The sequence below is a fragment of the Manis javanica genome, chromosome 5, assembly GCF_040802235.1.
Source record: "Manis javanica isolate MJ-LG chromosome 5, MJ_LKY, whole genome shotgun sequence".
NCBI classification, from domain to species: domain Eukaryota; kingdom Metazoa; phylum Chordata; class Mammalia; order Pholidota; family Manidae; genus Manis; species Manis javanica.
In genome coordinates this window covers 29,318,413-29,338,108 of record NC_133160.1, presented here as the reverse complement: position 1 = coordinate 29,338,108, position 19,696 = coordinate 29,318,413, and the positions used below count along the sequence as shown (strand labels likewise).

Here is a 19,696-nt window from a genome sequence, read left to right as displayed (position 1 = left end):
ATTGCCTACCTTCAGGAGGAGGAGGTCACCAGGACCTGTGAGGACTCCAGCCCCGTGAACAAGGCAGCATTGGGTCCTGCTCACCTCTGTGAAAATAACTCTGTGACATCTGATTTTCTATGACCTGGCTCCAAACCTCTTGCCCCCAAGAAAACTGGGTGGTGGGGCAGAAGTGACCCCCAATCTACCCAGGAGGGTGCTGACCCTGGGGGACACTGAAAAGAAATGAGTTGATTGTGTTGTTCACTTCTCTTCCTTTTTTCTTTCGACATCCTTTCTCCATTTATCTTCCAATGTACTGCCCCTTCACATCCTTCTCCTCCAAGCCTACCCTGGACTTTTTGGATGGAATAGAGTAGCAGAGGATCTTTCTACATCCTCATGGGCTGGCCCAGGCACTCTGTATTTGCTAGAATACAAGTTAGGCTGTCCTAATAAGAGACCAAATACAGTAACTTCAACATGAGAGAATTTTTTTTCTCTCCCTTACTAGTCTGGATATGTTATGGTGGTTAAGGTGTTGGAGCTCTGGATCCTTTTCTTATTTTTCTCCATCCCTAAAATGTTGTCTTTGATTGTGAGGTTCACATGACCCACTGTGTTCACATTTCCTCCAGCAAGAAGAGAGAAAGAATGGAAGTTGAAGACACACCCGTTCCCATTGTGGACACAACCCAGAAGTTGCATGTGCCATTTCCACTCACTTCCCATTGGCTAAAATTCAGTCACATGACCACTCCAGGCTGCAAGGGGTTCTGGCAAATCTAGTTTTTAATTCTATTTCTAAAGGACTCCCAACCATGGGCTTCATCCCTGAGACTTTTAACATTGGTGAGAATGCTGCCAGCAGGGCATGTTCTGGCTCAGGGTTCACTTGCTGAAGTGTCCCTGGCCATTCTGGTCATGGGCTTCTTGGAGGAGGTAGTCCTTCTCACACGTTAAGACTGAGGAAATAGAGAAGGTTTGGTGGCTTCTAGGAGGGCATGCCAGGCCTGAGCAGGCCTCTTGTGCCAGGCCTGGTCCCTGGAAGAAGAGGTGTTCCCATTCCTACCCCCCCATACCAGGCAACATGCAGGAGCAGACACTATGTCATCAGCATCCTTGTTTCTGCTCTAGGTGCATCCTTCTCCATGATCAAGTGGGCTCACATGCTCCAGGGGCTGTTAAGACAAACAAGGGTCACCAAGAAGGAATAATGTGTTCCCAGGAAGTCAGCACCTACTGGGACCTGTTCCTGGGTGGGCTAGTGACTAACCACCCTGATAGTGTGGTGGCAGATGGTGGAGTGGAGTGGGGGTAAAACTCTGCTGCTCTGAGATTTGGGTTGAGTATGGGGGTTGGCATAGGAACTAACAGACTGGAGAGAAATTGGAGGCCACGTGAGCTCTGTGTAGCTGCAGCTGGATCCTTCCTCATCCCAGGTCCCATTCTTTTTAGTGCCTAATTGCCAGACTCTCCCTGGGAGTCTGTCTGGCATGTCCTTCTAATAAATGTCCATCTTATGACATAATTGGAGTCTCTTTCTTGCAACCCAAACTGCCGGACTGGAACACAGGATTCAAAGGTGAGTGGGCTTATTCTGGGAGACTGCCTGCCGGAGGTAGCCAGTGAGTGAGTGCAAATTACATGGCATTTACCACAAACTATCTTATGCTCAAGCCATTTGTGCCACTTCCTGCAACTTGGGGCTCTGCATGCTGCTCACCTCCACTGCCCACATGACCATGCTTGGCATATAGCAGCTGAGTGCTTAGAAAGCACTGTTTTTTCTACATTGTCACCAAGTGGAAAGGGGGAAAGTATGGGTTAATTCCAAGGTGGGACAAGGAGAGAGCAAGCCAAATGCAGCCGGGTCTTTTGGGGCTGTCTGGGGGAAGAGAAGGTGAGTGGAAGCCACAGATAGCCACAAAAAGGGTAGCTACTGAGGGTTTGGGGAGGCTTCATCTGCTTCCATGTACCTCCAAGGAGTGTAGGTCTTCCTGGGATTGGAGGGTTCTCAGAGGGGTTAGTTGTGTCGCCCCCAGTGATGTGAGGTTCCTCAAGAGTTTAAAAAACAACTTTAATTCAAGTGTAGCACACTTATTGGAAAGTGCACATATTATAAGTGTACAGCTGTAATGGCTTTTCAAAAAGTGACCTGGCCCATGTAACCAGCACCCAGATCAAGAATAGACCATTCTAGCACCCAGAGTTTCCCTTGTCCCCCTCCCAGTTGCAACCCCCTACAGGTAACTACTATCTTGACTTCTAACACCATAGATTTGATTTGCCTGTTTTTTAATGTTATATAAATGGAACCATACAGAATGTATGGCAAGTTTGGAAAACTGTTTGCCATTATCTATTAAAGCTAAAACATCCTGCCCCATAACCCTGATATCCCACCCCCGGGTGTTTATTCAAAGGGTTAAGGGCTTGTGTCCACTGTGAGAGGTGTACTGGCATGTTTATAGTCACCCTGTTCTGGTCACTCTTCAGAATGAGTCCTGTTTATTGACGGTGGGTGTCCCCATTACGTGAGCCCTTCAAAGGCTTAACTCTTCCTAACTGGCCTTTTCCCAGGACACTTCCTGGTGCTCCTCTGGAGAGTGACACCATCAAGCCATATTTGATAAATCATCTTTCCCAGGGCTTTATCGGGCATGAGCACTGAGCTGATCAGTGTCCCTCCTAGAAGCCATCTTCCTCAACTTTGATCCAATGGACTCATCCCCTCCTCTGTAACCTCCAAGTGTAAATAAACAGTTGCTCTGAGATTACAGCAGAAAATTCCTCTGACATGCCTGGATATAGCTCATCTGGATTTGGATGACTGCAACCCCACATAGTTCTTAGGCTACGTGTTCCCCTCGTTCTATTAACTCTGACTGTGTGCCAGGACCTGTGCCAGACAGTGAACAGAAGACTCCGTGGAGCTTGGGACCTGGGGGAGAGAGACAAGGAAATGGCAACTACATGACTGTGTGAAATTAGTTGCAGTGAGCAGTTTAGCCCAGAGGACAATAACGAGGCTTTGGCGCGGGGAGGACCCCTCCACAATGAGACTCCGAAGCCTCTGTCTGCAGTGTGAGCAGCAGTTCTCCAGTTTGCGGTATTCTTGCTAGAAGAGGGAGGGCCCTTCCTCCTCCTCTCTCTGACGTCCACACTGACACCTCCTCATCTGCATTCAGATTCTGGCTGCTGTGGGAGTCTGCTCTGCTTTGCTGGTCCCCAGCTTGTTTCCTGCCAGGCGCGTACCCCAACCCTAACCCTACATTTGGCGTGTCTTGTCCCTATGCTCTCTGGGGCTTTCTTAGCTGCCTCTCTCCAGGGCTGTTTCCTTTACTATGGTTGGCACTTGTATCTTCATAATTTCCCTTTCTCAGAATCTGCATTCTCCTTTGGAATCTCCATTTGTGCTCCTGATTCAAGATGGAAGTCTGGGTCTCTCTGTCCATCCTAATTCCTCCCCAAATGAGAGAAGAGATGGCCAGATGGATCCAGGGTGTGACAGGGTGCCTTGCTCTTTGTCCCCCTGGTTCATCTAGTGAAGGATCAGAAAATTCTGTTCTGGAGGGATGGCCTCTGCTGTTGTCAGCACCCTTGGTGACCCTATTCAGTCATCCACAGGGAGGGGTTGATGCCTCTCCAGGCTGTCTGCCCTGGATCCCCCAGTGTGGCCAAGGCAATCTATGTTTGAATCAAGTTTGCAGCCCCCAGATGAGGTTTCATGTGCAAATGACTTACAAGGATGAGCTTCTAGAGAAGACCAGTAAAGGGATGAAGGCAGCAGGACAAGCAAGGGAAGAAACTAAGGACACATGCACATGAATGTCCAGAGCAGCATTTTGGGGCAACATCTCAAAACCAGGAACCACCCAAATGTCCAGCAACAGTAGAATCAATAAAAAGAAAATGTGGTTATATTCACATAATCAAGTGCTACCCAGTAATGGACATAGCTGGGTTAAAGCCACACAACAGGCTAGATACATTTCCCAAACTGGGATAATATTTGTAACTCATACTCCAAACAAAGGGTTAATCTCCCTTATATATAAAGAGTTCCTTCAAGTGAAGAGAAAGACCAAAAACTGAATAGAAACATGAACTGCAAATATGAACAGGCAATAAAGAGAAAAGGAAATACAAATGATGCTTAAATGTTTGAATATATATATTCAACCTCACTCATAAGAGAAATGTAAATTAAGACTGTACTTTTACATTTAATGAGCAAATATTACAGTCTGATAACAGACATATCCTTTGACCCTGCAATCCCACTTGTAGGAAATCATCTATCTCACAGATAAACTTGCATATAAAATTATTCATCACAGTCTACAGCATCTTACTACGCTGATGGACAGTGACTGTAATGGGGTTTGTGGGGGGGATTTGGTGAAGGAGGGAGTCTAATAACCATAATGTTCTTCATGTAATTGTAGATTAATGATAATAAAATAAATAATAAATAAATAAATAGATAGATAAATAAATAAATAAATGTTAAGAAGAGAAAAAGACATTATTCATCACAGCATTAGCAATATATCCATAATACTACTAGCAAGGGGATTAGAAACCATTTATATGCCCAAGAGGAGACTATATGAATAAATGCTTTCAAATATAAAAAGTGATGAGGATGCTGCACACACATTAGAATGGCTAAAATTAAAGACTGACAACACTAAATGTTGATGAGGAAATGGAACTTTCCTACATTGCTAGTGGGTGTGTAAAATGATACAGCCACTTTGGAAAGTAGTTTCTGAAAAACGTAAACATACCCTTACGATGTGACCCTGCAGTTCTACTTTAAAGTATTTACAGATGAAAAATGAAAACACATGTTCATACAAAGACACAACAGTTTTGTAGCAGCTGCATTTAGAAGAGACCCAACCTGGAAAAGAACCCAAATGCCTAATTGGAGAATAGATAAATCATGCTTCCCTCATACCATGGAACATACTCAGCACTACAGAACAAATTACTGATACATGAAACATGTAAATGAATCTCAAAAACAACAAAGAGGGAAGGAAGCTAAATACAAAAGAGTACATGCTTTATGATAACATTAATATGAAATTCTAGAATAGGCAAAACTTATGTACAGACAGAAAGCCTCTCAGTGGTTGCCTGGAGTTGGGAGTGGGAGAGATGAACTGGGAAGGGGCACAGGGGAACTTTTGGGATGGAAATGTATCTGAATTGTGGTGATGATGGCACAGGTGTATACATTTTTCAAAACTCATTTAACTCTACACTTAAAATAGGTGCATTTTTTGTGTGTCAATTATACCTTAATAAAGTTGACTTAAAAACCCAGAGTAATAATAATAAGCTAATAGTAATAATTGTAAAAATAGTGATACTAAGACCACTCTAAATGCACTGGTAGGAAAGACCTCCAGGGTGTGTTAAGCAAACAAACCAAACCAAAAAAATCAAGGTGCAGAAAAAACGTTAATAAGAGAAACAATATGTCTGTTTTGACTGAGGTGTACATAAAATAACCTAAAAGCCTATACAAGAAGCTCATAACAGTGGCTACCTGTTGGGGGATGTGGGCTGAGGGGATGGAGACAGAAGAGGTAGGGATGTTCCCTAAACATCATACTCTGCAAGTTGAATCAGGCGAACATAGGTTCCTTCGCTGCTAGAACTCTTACTAACTGAATTGCCCCATTTTGCATTCTCTAAAACAGATTTGCTTAAAAGTTAACATCCCTCGCTCTTGGAATACTGGACTACTACTCCATACCAGTATGTACGACCCAGTACACAAACAAACCTTTAAAACATGGAACAGCTGTTACCAAGGCCGGCACGGCCCCCCACGTCTGGGCGTCCATGGCTTGTACAACTCCTCCCCCTGGCCCCGGCTGGGGGCCAAGGGCTACCCGGACCCCCCACAAACCTGCACCGCGCGCCTGTACCCTGCCTCGCGGCTGCGCGGCCCGAGCCCCGCTCGCCCCCGGGGCAGGCGCTGGCGCCCACTGCGACAGACTCGCTCGCGGCCGTCGCCGGCCTCTCTTCCCCTGGGGGCATTTCGGCCGGGTTCTGCCGGGGCGTCTCGGGGCAGGACTGGTGGCAGGGGGGCGACAGAAGTCCGCCCCAGGAGACCATGGAGTGGGGCGCTCCTTACACAGATCCGAGCAGCAACCGATGGCCCCCTAGCCCTAGCCCCTGGTCCTCCGCTGTGGTCCCCAAAACTCCCTTCCCGAGGGTCCCCGTCCCATCCCCACCTCCACCTCCACGAGTAGGGGGGCCTCTGAGACCTACGCGGAGGCGAGGCGGGACGGTCCCCCAAGAGGCGGCCCAGATTCCCTCCCAGCCCCGCTCGGGCCGCCTCTTACGGTCAGTACCGCCCACCCCCGAGGGCGCCGGGGGTCGCACGCCTAGACGGCCAGGGTCGCACCGGGTCGACGGCGTGCGGGGTCGCGCGGGGAGGGGTGGGCTGGGGAGCGGGAGCGGCAGGGTCCGGAGGCGGCGGCCGGCTGCACTGGGCGCGGGTGGGCCGCGGTCCAGCCGGGGCGGAGCCGCGAGCCGCCAGCCTTGGCGTGGAGGCCGAGGCGTTCGCAGCTATGGGCCGGGGGATTCGGAGAGCTCGAGGGTCGCTGGCGTGGCTGTTGCTGCTGAGACTGTGGCCATCGTGGCCAGTGGGCGGAGCTGAGGCGTTTCAAGGTGAGTGCTCCCCGAGGGGCAGCAGAGCCACTGTCAGGGGACCACTAGGCCAGGAGGAAGGACGGGCGTGGGGAGGGTTGGGGGAGTCTCTGTGGGACCTGCGCAGGGATCCTCAACTGTACTGGGCTGGCCTCGGAGCCCACACTTGCACACTGTGCTCAGCTGCCACTGTGCGGGGGCCACAGCAGAGCATCGGGCCCGTTCCCCCCTGAGCAACTGCCTAGACCCTCAACCTCTGCCTGGATTCTCCCGCAAGACGGCTCCCAGGCCCCATCGGCCAGCGTGAACCTTACTGTACCTCTGTCCCTCAGGGAGGCCCCCAGCCCACTGGAGACCCTGCTGTGCCCTCAGACTAGGGGACTAGCTGTGGCCCCCACATGTCATCCCATGCTCACTCCCTCCTCCCAGGGCCTGGGGCAGTGTGTATGTTGTTATACTCTTGCCTTGTTTGGTGAGATAGAGAAGGACAGTGTCAAACAGAGGGTGCCTGTAGCAGGGCCCTGGAGGAAGACTGCAGCTCCGGCTCTTTCCCCAGTACCCTCTCCAGCCCTCAGTGGGAGGATTGACCGAGTCCTGTACATCAAGTGTCCAGCCAGGGGACAGGGAGGAGAACCAGGGAGGAGGCAGGAAGGTCCGAGCTGGCCTGGGCAGGCTGGGGACAATGGGTCACACGGCATTGGGAGGGGGTGTGTGGACCAACAGGGATAGGCCCTAAGGGGGAGGGACAATAGCCCTCCTGCCTTTGGGGATGGTCCCCAGGCATTTTGCTCCTCTGTCCTCCTCAGCCTGAGGTCAGGGGAGAGGGATGTGACCCCTGGGAAGAGTGGAGAGGGCCTCTATGCTACCCAGACCTACCTGGACCCCCAATTTCCACTTTCATCCACCTAGTCACCACAACTCCTTCTCTGCCTCCCTCTTCCTCGTCAAGGTGCCAGTGACCAGCGTGTGTGCACAGGGCCATGAGGAGAAACCCCACCCCACACCCACACGAGCACACCCTCCCCTCTCCACCTGGGGGGCCTAGGGCCAGAAAGACTTTGTTCTCCAAGCCCAGTTAAGTCCTCTCTGGACTGGGATATCCCCCTCCCGCTGCCCCCACTCCCCCACCCCCTGTGGACTCAGACCCCTCCCACACCAGTCCTTCAGCCTCCATTCCAAGGCCACTCCCCACACCCCCCAGTCTGCCTGATGGCAACTCACGCATCCAATCAGGGAGGGCTTCTTGGGGCAAGTGGCCTCCTGGAGCTGCTGCTATTTCAAGTGTTTGATGATGGAGTCTGGGGGAAGAGATGGAGGAGGAGAAAGGAGTTGGGCTGGCCTGACAGGAGCTGAGCCACTTCCACTGGCAGCCATCTCAGCCTGAACAGGACTGTGGCCAGGCTGGGTGAGGGGTGGGGAGCTGTCAGTTCTGGGAGATGGCTTCCCCAGGGACTGAGTGCCAGAGAGATGGGAGAGTTGCCTGCACGCTCTGGGCTGCCTAGGGCCTGGCTCCTGTACAGCGGGTGTGGTGAGAGTAGCTGGGGCCCACTGTGGGGTGGGAGGGCTGGGAGCATTCCAGGGGTGCATTCCAGATGCCTTCTGAGTAATGCCTGGCTCTGGTATTCCTCCTGGAGCCCCCTTCAGCAAACCTGGCCTGAGTGCCCTCAGGCCCTGCCCCCCAGCCCTCCCCAACCTTGAAGACAGGAGGAGGGTTCTGGAAGCCCTGCTTTCAGCATGAAGCCTCCAAGGAGAGCCCTGGGCAAGGTGGGCCTCCCAAGACAACATCTGGCTGTTGTTTTTCTCAGATGGTGAGGGAGACACAAGCATCCTCTTCCCAGATCTCTCATCCTAAAGGCATCTGCTGCCGTCTAAAAATACCCAAGGCTGCCTCCCCTTTCCCTTCCCTCTGCACTGGGTGCCTTGGTCTCTTCCTTATGACCTTTGACCCCAGGCTCCTGCTCCCAAGGTCAGTAGGGTTCCTGCATCTCCAGCTGAGCTGTCCTTCCCAGGCTCCTCTGTCTCTCTTCTGCCACCTCCCTGGTGGCCCCTCAGTTCCCAGGATGGTCCATGGGTGGCCATCCTCTAGGCTAAACCTTTGAGTGTTGAAGACGGAGTCTCCTATTCCCCTGTTGATATCCTACAATCCCATCCATCTGTTGTCCCCCACTCCCCTGTTCCTCAGATCCCTTTCACTCTGGAAGAAGTACCCCTGGAGAGCCAGTCACCCTGCACTGGGTCCTGGATGGACAACACTGGCGCATGGTCACCCCGGACAAGCTGGTCAGTGCCAGGTCACACCTATTCTGCAGAGGCCCAGGGCCTCCCAGCCCCTTTGCCCCTCTCCAGATTTCAGCATGACAGTTTTTCTGGGGTCCTTAGATTCCCCCTGAGTCGTTTAGTTCCTCCCCAAAGATTGCCGGGGTGATGGGAGAGACATCTAGATCCCAAGAGCCTGCACACATGGAAGTCATTTTCAGGCTCCACCACCCCCTTCTTCCTCTCCTCCCAGAATTATCCGGGCCAACCCTGCTTCATCAGGCAGAGGTGGAGCCAGAATTTGAGGGGCCTGAAGCTTTTCAGGGACTTTTTTTAAGAAAACACCAAAATATCTTCCTTTTGCAAAATTTACCAGACCATGTGACACTGTGGGCACATTGCTATCTCCTCCAAGACCCTACTGCTGGGGGGCCTGAAACTTCAGCCCCATTGGCTCATACAGAATCCACTTCTGGCCAGGGGGCAGTGGTCACTCTCCTGGCACCCCCAGATGCAAGCCCCCACCATTTTGATTCTTCAGAAAGCTCAGCCTCAGCCTCCTCCCAACACCCATCCCTCACACACTCCCAAAATAATCATGTCCCGATCTGCATGCACCACACATCTACGTTGCAAACCAGGAGGCCTGCAACCTCAGTACACCCATTTTACAGAGGGGCAAACAAACCCAGAGAGGTTGGAGAAATTGTCCAAGGTCACACAGCACTCCAGCTCAGAAGGCCTGAGGCCCACTAAGATCTGAAAGATTTCAATGCACCAGCCAATGTCCCCTAACCCTAGAGAGCCCTCCTTATCCTGAATTTTCAGACAAGATAGAACAATCCACTGTCCAAGCCAGAAAGGAGGAAGGAAGCAAAGCACACCATGAAGGCTGAGAGACCCCTACAGGCCCAGCAGCTCCCAACCTAGGGCCCTCACCAGATCCTCCAGACACTCAGGTCTCAGATTCAAGTGGTCAAGCACGGCGCTGGCCTGAGCTTTGAGGTCACTCTCCTGGACATCCCTGGCAGAGGGGAAGGCTGGACACATGCTGTGTCACCCTGACTGTGGACCTCCCTCCTGGTCTGGCCTGGGCTGTGACCAGGAGGGGAAGCAGAAGGGCCTTGCTTTCCCCATTCATGGGCCCCTGCCCCAGGGAAGCCTGCCTAAATGAGGACAGAGTCAAGGCAGGGAGTCCTCAGAGGCACAGTTTCCCCAGAGGCAGGGAACACCCACATTTCATGTCGGGGGTGGGGTACATAGTGAGGGGCAGAATCCCCAGGAGGGCAGGAAGTGAGGACAGCAAGGACTGCAGACAGATGGACAGAGAGAGGGGAGCCCACGGGTGGGGTAGAAGGAAGCCTTCCATCTGGGCTGCCACCTTTCTTCATGCAAACCTTTCTCCAATAAAGCAAATGGCATTCTGGCCGCATGAACTCATGCTTGGGGCTTGGGGCCTTGAGGGGTGGGGAGGCTTTTGGTCAGGGGAGGAGGGCTGTCTGTTCTCCACCTGCAGAGGAAGGGCCCCCCCAAGACTCATAGGGCCTTGGCCTGGGGCCCAGCCCAGTGCATTGTGGGCTAAAAGGGGAGGGTCAGCATTCCAAAGACACAGAGTTCTCCAGGACACTCCTGGGCCAGCTCCAACTCTGGGCCCCCAGCCAGGCTGTGTGGACCAGTGGGGGCAGATGGGATATTCCCACAGAATGGAAGAGGCAAAGACAGTAGGGGGAAGGAGAGGCTGGTGGGCCTGCCTCCCTGATATCTAGCTGGCCTCCTGACATCTAGTCATCTAGCCTAAAAAGCCAGTGTTTTTCTCTTGGCCTGGGATGGGGGTTAGTATTTACTTCATGGGCTCAGGAAAGCAGGTATGAGGATTGCCTGCTGGAGGCCAAGGAAAATTTCTGTCTGTGGGCCGTTTGTCAGCATGGAGGTGGATGAGTAAAATCTGAATTCTATAGTAACAAGATACAGAAACAAAAGGCTGTGAGAAGGTCTGAGCCACAGCCACCTGATGCTGCCCACCCAGTGTCCTCCCCACTTAGAGGAAGCCTCCGGGCAAATAAAAGACGTGGGAAGGCCAGAGGAAGGACCCAGCAACCTTAGGCAAGGCAGGGCACCTTGCTGGGACCTCCTGTCTCTTTAGGGAGGATGCGGTGTGCACCTGTCAAATGGCTGTTTTCAGGACAACAAACATCCTGAGTTTGGGAACATCTTTGTCTGGGTGTTCTCACCCCCACGCCCCTCCACGCCTGCTGTGGCAAGTGGGGAGCCTGCTGGCCTCTGCCCCACCCCCCACAGGGCTCTCCCCAAAAACTCTCTGGCCAGCTCCACAGCCTATGTGCTCCTTGGCACACAGGAGGCCTGGATGTCTGCCATCAGCCCAGCACTCCTTCTTGCTCAGGTCTCGGAACTAGACACGGGGCTGGTGGCCTTGGAAGCTGAAGGCCAGGAGCTCCTGCTCGAGCTGGAGAAGAACCAGTAAGTGCCAGGCTGGGGAGGAGACTGGGAGCCAAAAACAACCTCTCCCTCTGGGGGCCTCAGTGCTAGAGGCATGAACTGCTGGGAGTCCCTAGGAGAGGTGGATGGAGTAAGGGCTCCAGAGGGGCAGGTGGCAGGTGGAGTCACGCCAGCCCATGACTGGTTCACTAGAGGCTGAAGTGGACTTTGGGGCTAGTTTGGCCCACTGTGGGGCACATCCCCTCATTCTGGCCCCAGGAGCATCTTTTCAGCTTTCTGCCAGAAATGAATAAGCATCATCGGGTGGGTGCTTGCAGGTTGTGCTCAGGCAAAACATGGATTCCAGAGATGGGCTGACACTCCAGACTGAGGAAATGGCAGGAACAAAAGTGAAGTGGCTACAAAGGTCAAGGCACAAACAGGGGCCTGCAATTTGTCTGGCCCACCTAGAGCATCTCCATCTGCAGGGAATGAATTTGGGGCATCCCCATAGGCCATCTAAATGCTGAATGTCCAGGATGGTACAGAGTGAAAGATTTTGAGCTGGTGAGTGAGCAGGCTGAGTGGAGTGGAGTGAGTGTCCAAGGAAGAGCCTGGGGTCTTGAAGCCACTCAGACTGAATTACCAACAGCTGTCACTCAACAGCGCTTGTTTCATTGCAGGTACTGTTCTAAGCACTGTAATCAGATGGAACAAACTTTAGTTCCATCGTGCCTAACCCAAGTTTCTCTGAGGTTCAATGTCCCCACGCATTAAATGGAGTAATCACATCACCAACTTCCTAGGGTTGAGTGTGTGTGTGGTGTAGGGGAGCAAGGCTGGAGAAGGTGAGGGAAAGGCTAGGGGGTAGAGAAGCAGGCATTACAGGTCTTTGGGGTGGTCTGGCAGTAAAGGTCAGGTTGGAGGTCAAGGATTTTCTTTAAAGAAGAAAGATTGACTTATGGTTGGTCCATTTTGGTGAGAAAGGGCCTAAAGATGGATCATTACTGGGGAAGGTAGAGATAGGATCCCTGCTCAGGCGGGTAGGGCAGGAGCAGGTGTGAGGAGGTGGGGATACTATTTTCTCTGGCAGCAGGGCATGAACATCACTGAAGGACAGGTGGGGAGATACGTGCAATCTGGGGGCCAGAGAAGATGTGAAGGATCTTCGGAGTGAGGAGGAGGAGGAGGGAGAGGGTTGACAGATGCCAACAAGGACAGGCAGCAGGCAGGGCCACCTAGGGAGTTCACCACACTTCCTAGACTCCAAGTGCCACCTCCTCAGCAGTGTCTCCCGAATACTCCCCCCCTGCTCAGTCCCAGACCTGTGGACCCAGCTGCCCCGGGCCCCATGAGGACCACAAACTCTTTCCCTACTCCTGCTCCTCCTTGGTGCTTCCCACACTCCCACTTCCCACATCTAAGCCATCACCAAGGCTCCTTCTAGCCCAAGGCTTTTCTCAGCTGAGCGATACAATTGCTCTTGCTTAAGATACACTTTACTTCTTAAGTGTTAGCCTTGTGCCTCACTCATAAAGCTGCTTAATCAGCATTCAGGGAGGAGGGGTGGGGGGCATCCTAGAGGAGGCAGGGCTGAATTAGGTGATTCCCACAACACCCCCTCCCAGCAGGCTGCTGGCTCCAGGATACACAGAAACCCACTACAGCTCAGATGGGCAGAGGGTGGTGCTGGCTCCCAACCACGCGGTGAGATACTCCCAAGGGCTCTGAGAACAAGGGAAGGGTGCTGGGGGATCCACTCCCTGGGGCTTCCCCCATCCCTCCCCCATTCCCCTCCTGTGCCTAAGGAGAGGCTGGAGCCAGACTCAGTCGCCCGCCTTCTCTCCTACACCTCCTTCAGCCCTGGCTGAGATTTGGGGTGGGCTTCCTTGTTCTTCAGGATCACTGCCACTATCATGGGCGAGTGAGGGGCTTCCCGGACTCCTGGGTAGTCCTCAGCACCTGCTCTGGGATGAGGTGAGGGGTTCTGGGGGAGGAGGCTGGGCCTGGAGTTGGGGGAAGAGTTCCCTCACACCCACTTTGCACCCCTATGCACCCTAGGGGCCTGATCTCACTCTGCAGCAATGCTAACTACTATGTGCAACCCTGGCCAGTGGGGGACTCCAAGGACGTCTTGACCCACAAGATCTTTCAGCTGGAGCAGCTGCTCAACTGGAACGGGGCCTGTGGCCACAGGGACACCAGGAACATGACCCGCCTTTCTCGTGCCACCCAGATCAGGGTCAGGGGTGCAGACAGCTTTGGGAGTGGGAATGCAGTATCCATAACCCTCCAAACCAGGACAGGAAGGCACAGCCACAGTTAACAGCCTCCTGTCCTGGTGTTTCTATTTGGAGGATGAAGAAACAGGTTCTACAAATTTTCTGTTAGCCTTGTGCTTTTCAGGGATTGGGGCTGGTGGTCAGGGCTCAAGCCTGCCCCTCAGGGTCACCGTTGCCTCTCCCAGGAGAAGCGGGAGGCCCGCAGAAGCCCAAGATACCTGGAGCTGTACATCGTGGCTGACCGCACCCTGGTGAGAGGAACCCCAAGGGGGCTGGCGCAGGGGTGGAGCTCACTGAGCTCTCACAGCGCTTTATTGCTGCCTTTCCAGTTCTTGACCCAGCACCGGAATTTAAACCACACCAAACAGCGTCTCCTGGAGGTCGCCAACTATGTGGACCAGGTTGAGGGTGGTGGGAACAGAGCCCTTCTGGGGATGACGGTGACAGGGGTGGGCACGTCCCAGGGGACGTGGTAGGCTTGGGGATGAGGAGAGGGAATGGAGAGGGGTCCCCTAGGAGAAGCACAGGCACTGTGGCCCTGTCCCCCACTTCAGTCCCGCCCCGTCCCGCCCACAGATTCTCAGGACTCTGGACATTCAGGTGGCGCTGACCGGCCTGGAAGTGTGGACCGAGCAGGACCAGAGCCGCATCACGCCGGACGCAAACGCCACGCTGTGGGCCTTCCTGCAGTGGCGCCGGGGGCTGTGGGCACGACGGCCACATGACTCGGCGCAGCTGCTCACGTGTGTGCCCCCGACCCCCACGCGGGCCCCCACCCCACCTCGGGCGGCCCCGACTCCTGGTTCCTCCCAGTCACCGGGCGCTCCGCCTTTAGGGGCCGCGCCTTCCGGGGTGCCACTGTGGGCCTGGCGCCCATAGAGGGTATGTGCCGCGCTGAGAGTTCTGGAGGCGTGAGCAGGGTGAGCTCCACCGCGAAGGGGAAGAGAGGTGCTGCGGGCGGGGGAGCCCCGCAACCCGCAGTGACCGTCCCCGCGCCATCCCAGGACCACTCGGAGCTTCCCATTGGCGCAGCAGCCACCATGGCCCACGAGATAGGCCACAGCCTCGGCCTCAGCCACGACCCCGACGGCTGTTGCGAAGAGGCAGCGGAGGAGCAGGGCGGCTGCGTCATGGCAGCGGCCACTGGGTACCGCAGGGAGCTGCGGGGTGGAGGGTGGCGGCGGGGAGGCTCCTCTAGACCTGGGGGCCTTCCGCAGCCACATTTCTTAGGGAGAAATAGTTATCCCTCGGTTTCCTCTTCTGTAAAATGGAGATACAATAGTGCTTGCCCTGAGAGTTGTTTGAGGCTTAAATGGGGAAAACTCAGGTAAAGTGGATTCTTAAGAGTATGATTATTTTCGGAAGCACCTAGAGAGGTTATTCCAACCCCGGGAGTAGCAGTGCTGGGTCTGGATTCGAGCTTGAATCTTGGGCCGCCCGCTTCCGCGTCTTACCCTCGGGCCTCGGGCTCGCTGTGTGACTTTGCGCAGGTTACTTCCAGTCTCTGGGCTCTGCCTGTGAAGGCTTCGAGCCACGGGTCGCTCAGGCTGGGGGGTGAGCAAGCACGGAGCGGTGAGGTGGGTGGGGATCGGAGACCAGTGCAGGGTGGAGGATGGTGGCCCTTCCCCGCCCGTAGGCACCCGTTCCCGCGCGTGTTCAGCCGCTGCAGCCGGCGCCAGCTGCGCGCCTTTTTCCGCAAGGGGGGCGGCGCGTGCCTCTCCAACGCGCCGGACTCCGGGCTCCTTGTGCGGCGGGCGCGCTGCGGGAACGGCTTTGTGGAAGACGGCGAGGACTGCGACTGCGGCGCAGGCCAGGTCGGGTCCGCGCTCCCACTCACAGGGGACCAAGGCTGACCCCCGCCCGCCCCCTCCCGCGAGGTCTGGGCGCTGCGCACTCACCTGGTCCCTCCTGGTTTTTCTCGCTGCAGGAGTGCAGGGACCCCTGCTGCCTCGCCCACAACTGCTCGCTGCGTGCGGGGGCCCAGTGCGCCCAAGGGGACTGCTGCGCGCGCTGCCAGGTGAGGGCAAGGAGGCTCTGGGTGAGGGGTAGGGGCGCTTCTGAGCCGGCCATCCGGTCTTGGTTGGTTGGCGCCCTCTGGACCGCTGCGGGTGCTCACTCTGCTCGGTAAATCCGTGTGGCCCTCCCGCCTCTGAGCCCTGTTGTCGGCGTGGATCCTTACTGTCCATTCTCTCTGTGCCTCTGCCACTCTCTTCGCTTGGGTCACCTGCGTAGCTGAAGCCGCCGGGCGCGCTGTGCCGCCGGGCTGCGGGCGACTGTGACCTCCCAGAGTTCTGCACGGGCGCCTCCCCCTACTGCCCCCCGGACATTTACCTACTGGACGGCTCGCCCTGCGCCAGCGGCCGTGGCTACTGTCGGGACGGCGCGTGTCCCACGCTGGAGCAGCAGTGCCAGCAGCTCTGGGGGCCTGGTGAGACTAGCGTGTACCCACCCCCATCCTCTGGTCTGCGCAGTTTTTGACTCTAGGGGAGATGGGCAGGGGTATCTGAGGCCAGCGGAGCGGGATCTGGACTGCCTGCAGCCCTGCTCGTGTTCCCCAGGCTCCAGCCCAGCCCCGGAGGCCTGCTTCCAGGTGGTGAACTCCGCGGGAGACGCCCACGGGAACTGCGGCAGGGACCCGGACAGAGGCTTCTTGCCTTGTGCACAGAGGTGGGAGTGGAAGAGGGGATGGGGGTTTGGGAGCAGAAGCTGGGGAATGGGCTGAAGGAAGGGGGACACTTCATGCTGTTTGACCACCCTCCATTTTGTCCCCAGGGATGCGCAGTGTGGGAAGCTGCAGTGCCAGGGCGGGGAGCGGAACCTACTCCCGCCATACATGGTGCCAGTGGACTCCACCATCCACCTTGGCAGCCACGAGGTGACCTGCAGGGGAGCCTTCATGTTGTCTGGTGTCCAGCTGGACCTGCTTGACTTGGGCCTGGTAGAACCGGGCACCCAGTGTAGACCTGGAATGGTGAGCCCTGCCCACCTGACCGCTCCCTGCCCCGAGTCCTGAGGCCAAGGTCACTCCACCTTACTGCCCAGTGCATTCATTGCCCATAGGTGTGCCAGGACAGGCGCTGCCAGAACACTACCTTCCTGGAGCTGGACCACTGCCTGATAACCTGCCATGGCCATGGGGTGAGTGGCCCAAAAGGCTGGGGGTGACCTTGGGGTCCCTAATCCCATGGGACTCTCTCTCCTCTCCTCTGCAGGTTTGCAATAGTAACCGTAACTGCCATTGCGCTCCAGGCTGGGCTCCACCCTCCTGTAACAAGCCAGGGTTTGGTGGCAGCGTGGACAGTGGCCCTGTGCAACCGGAAAGTGCGCCTACTGGGGGCAAATGGGGAGGTGCTGAGGTGGTGCACCTGCTCAGGACTCAACCCCACCCTGTCCTTCGCAGACCATGAAGCCTTCCTGCTGGCGGTGACCCTTAGCTTCCTGCTGCCTCTGCTCCCTGGGGCTGGCCTGGCCTGGTGCTGCTGTCGGCAACCAGAATCCCATCTCCACCAGGGCTTCTGGGGCTCAAGGAGGGACCCCACATGCAGTGGGTAGGCTCTGAGGCTTCAGTCCCTGTTCCCTGAGCCCATTCCTGCTCCTCAGCTCTGCTGGGCCTGGGGTTTTGGGGGTGGAGTCTTCAGGCCTTGCACCCAGGACCAGAGATCTGGGAGAGGCAATGGAAAGAAGCCTTGAGCAGGAGGCGCCAAGGATCTCCCAGTGGAGCCGAGGGTGTGGGTCCCTGCAGTGCCCATTATTGTGTCATTTTGCTGTTTTTATTTTTCTTTACCAGCTCCTAATGCAGTTTTCTTGCTCCACTGTGCCCTTCAAGGACACTCTAGCTTCTCTCTTTCATGAGATTTCAGCCTTGTGTCATTTCCTCTGCTTAAATCTCTTCTGCTACTCCCTTCAAGTTGCCAAATGCTGAGCCTGCATATTTTTTCACGCCATATAACTGGTCAGCTATGGCAATGGCTGCCCTTGTGCCAAGAGGCCCACTCCTACCTAACCAGTTCTCTGTGACCTGGGAGGAGGGCCACATAATACCAAGCAAGGCCGGCACCCTCTGGCCACATCTAACAGCCCAGCCTTGGGAGTGCTGCAGGCAAGCAGACAGAGAGGGCATGATTTGGGCTAGAAATGGGGCAGAAGGCATCCCAGATAGGGCCAAGGCACCAGCCACATCCCAGGTGCCACCTGAGAGGACCTCAATGCAATGAGCTGTGATTATGGGTCTGTGTGCAGAGGAGCGAGTGGTCAGAGCTTGGCGGGTCAGCCTAAGGGGCCCACAACTGCATCTCGTCATCAAGGCCAAGTCTTGAGGGCAGTGGAGACTGTTTTGAAGAGACTGCAGTCAGTGGCAAGACCCTGGGAAATGGGGCATAAGCTGCCAAGCAGGGCTGGGACCATCAAGGGCAGCAGGGCCCCCCAGTGGCAAGGCACACAGGCACAGCTGTCATTGCAGGAGGAAGTCCACCCTCTTTGGGACCCGAGTGATGCCAGCGTCTAGAGGGTGCCCAGCACTCTGGGGTGGCGCCAGAGCCTGGGAGAAATGTCAGGGCTGGAGAGAAGTGTGGGTGGCCCTGGGTGGACAGGAGTCTCAAGGGAAGCCTGAACCCCAAGGGCTTCTCTCAGGAGGGAGCAGGAGAGGAACATGAAGCAGGTTTCCACCTTCAGTCAAGGCATGACTTGGTCTGGGTGTGCCGTGCTCTCGGTCACCATTCTGATCTCCTGTCTCTTATCCTGCTGCTTAGGCCCAAAGATGTCCCATGCAGGGACCACACCCTGGGCAGTGTCCACCCTGTGGAGTTGGACCCAACAGTCCCTGGAGAGCCCCAGCCCCTGGGTGAGTGAAGCCCAGGGGGAGATGGGGAGGCAAGTGGAGGGCTGGTTCTCGCCTTCTGCCTCCTTCCAGATGAGTCTCCTCTCCACTTAGCACCCAGACACCTTGAGTCCCCTGTGCCCTACCCTGCCTCAGGGACTCCTGCTGACTGGATTCACAGCCCTCATCCTCCACCATTGCTCCACAGACCTTGAGAACTCTTCCAGAGCCGGACAGCCACCATGAGAAGCCTGCGCCCCGTAGCCCTGCCTTCACCCCAGAGGTAGGGGGCCCTCCCTCTCCCATTGCTTATCCACTCCCATTGCCCCTCACTTTGCTGTATCCTACCCTGAGGTTTATGAGCTTGGGTTGTAATGGGAATGAGATAGGAGCTCATGGAGAAGCTGTTGACATGGAGCTCAGATACTGGAAGACCTGGGGGAGAGGGAGAAGTTGGTCCCTCTGGATCACTGGTCCTCACTGAGGGAGGACAGGGTCCCAGCCCTCAGGGGATGACCTTCCTTTACTTCATTCTCAGCAGGTCAAGTCCAGAAGCCAAGATCCTGTCTCTGGTGAGACAGAGCTCCTGAGATGTGGAGATTTTAAGACAGGTGGCTACTGACAGCCACTCCACAAACTTGGACCCCCAGAGGCCCAGCCAGCAAGTCAGCTGGCCTCCTGCACCTTCAGGCGGCTTGCAAGTTTTTTCCCACTCCAGGACCCCAGAGCCTCATCATAAGTTGCCTCCCGTTGTCCCTGTCCTCAGGGCCAGGGATCTTGCTGGGGCACACACTCCAGCTCAGAAAAATCAGTCCAAGGAGTACATGTCATGTAGTCACTGCCATCCTGTCACCAGAGGAGGCTGGGTCATGATGGACTCCAGAGAGGCCTCGGTGTGTCTGCTCCATGCACAGACTTGAGGAAGGCGGTGGCTGCCAGGCCAGAAGCCTGGACTCCAGGACCCTATATTTCAGAACAAGTCCATTTCCTTGGAGCCTGACCCCTGCAAAACAAAAACCTCAGGACTTTCCTTCCTCCCTCTTCCTGCCCTGTCCTGTCCCCCAAATGCTTCCTCAGCTCCACCCCCATTCCTAGTCCTCCACCTGAAGGTTTGGGGGGAGTGGAGCCTGCTACAGCCCCCTCACTCTGGACACTACTTAGCCTCTCCTCCATTCTATGGGAGGAGACAAAGGGAGCTATTTAAAAAGGACACTAAAGTAGAAATCAGAAGAAAGACATGTTGCCTTTG

At 55.3% G+C, this 19,696-nt stretch overlaps 2 protein-coding genes and 1 long non-coding RNA gene across 21 annotated transcripts in view; 2 read left to right on the top strand and 1 right to left on the bottom strand.

Moving 5' to 3' along the window:
• The window catches only part of SIGLEC1 (sialic acid binding Ig like lectin 1), a 20,541-nt gene extending 20,295 nt beyond the window's left edge, over positions 1-246 (top strand). For all 6 annotated transcript variants that reach the window (XM_017680103.3, XM_037017417.2, XM_037017416.2 and 3 more), the window contains one exon: positions 16-246. In XM_017680103.3, coding sequence (XP_017535592.3) covers positions 16-123 — 108 coding nt within the window. In that variant the 3' untranslated portion in view covers positions 124-246. The remainder of the gene's footprint in view (positions 1-15) is intronic.
• LOC108409494 (uncharacterized) overlaps positions 1-8,183 on the bottom strand; it is a 10,337-nt gene extending 2,154 nt beyond the window's left edge. Inside the window, exons 1-2 of one of the 2 annotated variants that reach the window (XR_005061137.2) lie at positions 7,879-8,183; positions 1,062-1,160 (exon numbers count right to left, since the gene is read on the bottom strand). This is a non-coding gene — a long non-coding RNA (uncharacterized lncRNA). The remainder of the gene's footprint in view (positions 1-1,061; positions 1,161-7,878) is intronic. The other variant, XR_012131510.1, reaches the window with a different exon arrangement.
• On the top strand, positions 6,357-19,696 carry ADAM33 (ADAM metallopeptidase domain 33). 13 transcript variants are annotated; one of them, XM_037017427.2, is made up of 22 exons: positions 6,360-6,678; positions 8,840-8,937; positions 11,270-11,391; positions 12,978-13,056; positions 13,250-13,326; positions 13,411-13,591; positions 13,817-13,882; positions 13,961-14,032; positions 14,208-14,374; positions 14,467-14,551; positions 14,636-14,778; positions 15,268-15,445; positions 15,559-15,648; positions 15,864-16,059; positions 16,190-16,298; positions 16,404-16,602; positions 16,692-16,769; positions 16,844-16,952; positions 17,032-17,179; positions 18,380-18,471; positions 18,604-18,730; positions 18,986-19,696. In XM_037017427.2, the coding sequence occupies exons 1-21, from the start codon at positions 6,579-6,581 to the stop codon at positions 18,660-18,662; spliced, it is 2,448 nt and encodes an 815-aa protein (XP_036873322.2). In that variant the 5' UTR covers positions 6,360-6,578; the 3' UTR covers positions 18,663-18,730; positions 18,986-19,696. The 13 variants fall into 13 exon arrangements, with proteins under 13 accessions (XP_073092971.1, XP_036873326.1, XP_036873315.2 ...); XM_037017428.2 differs by having other exon boundaries at positions 6,361-6,678; positions 11,315-11,391; XM_037017420.2 differs by having other exon boundaries at positions 6,359-6,678; positions 12,981-13,056; positions 14,467-14,778.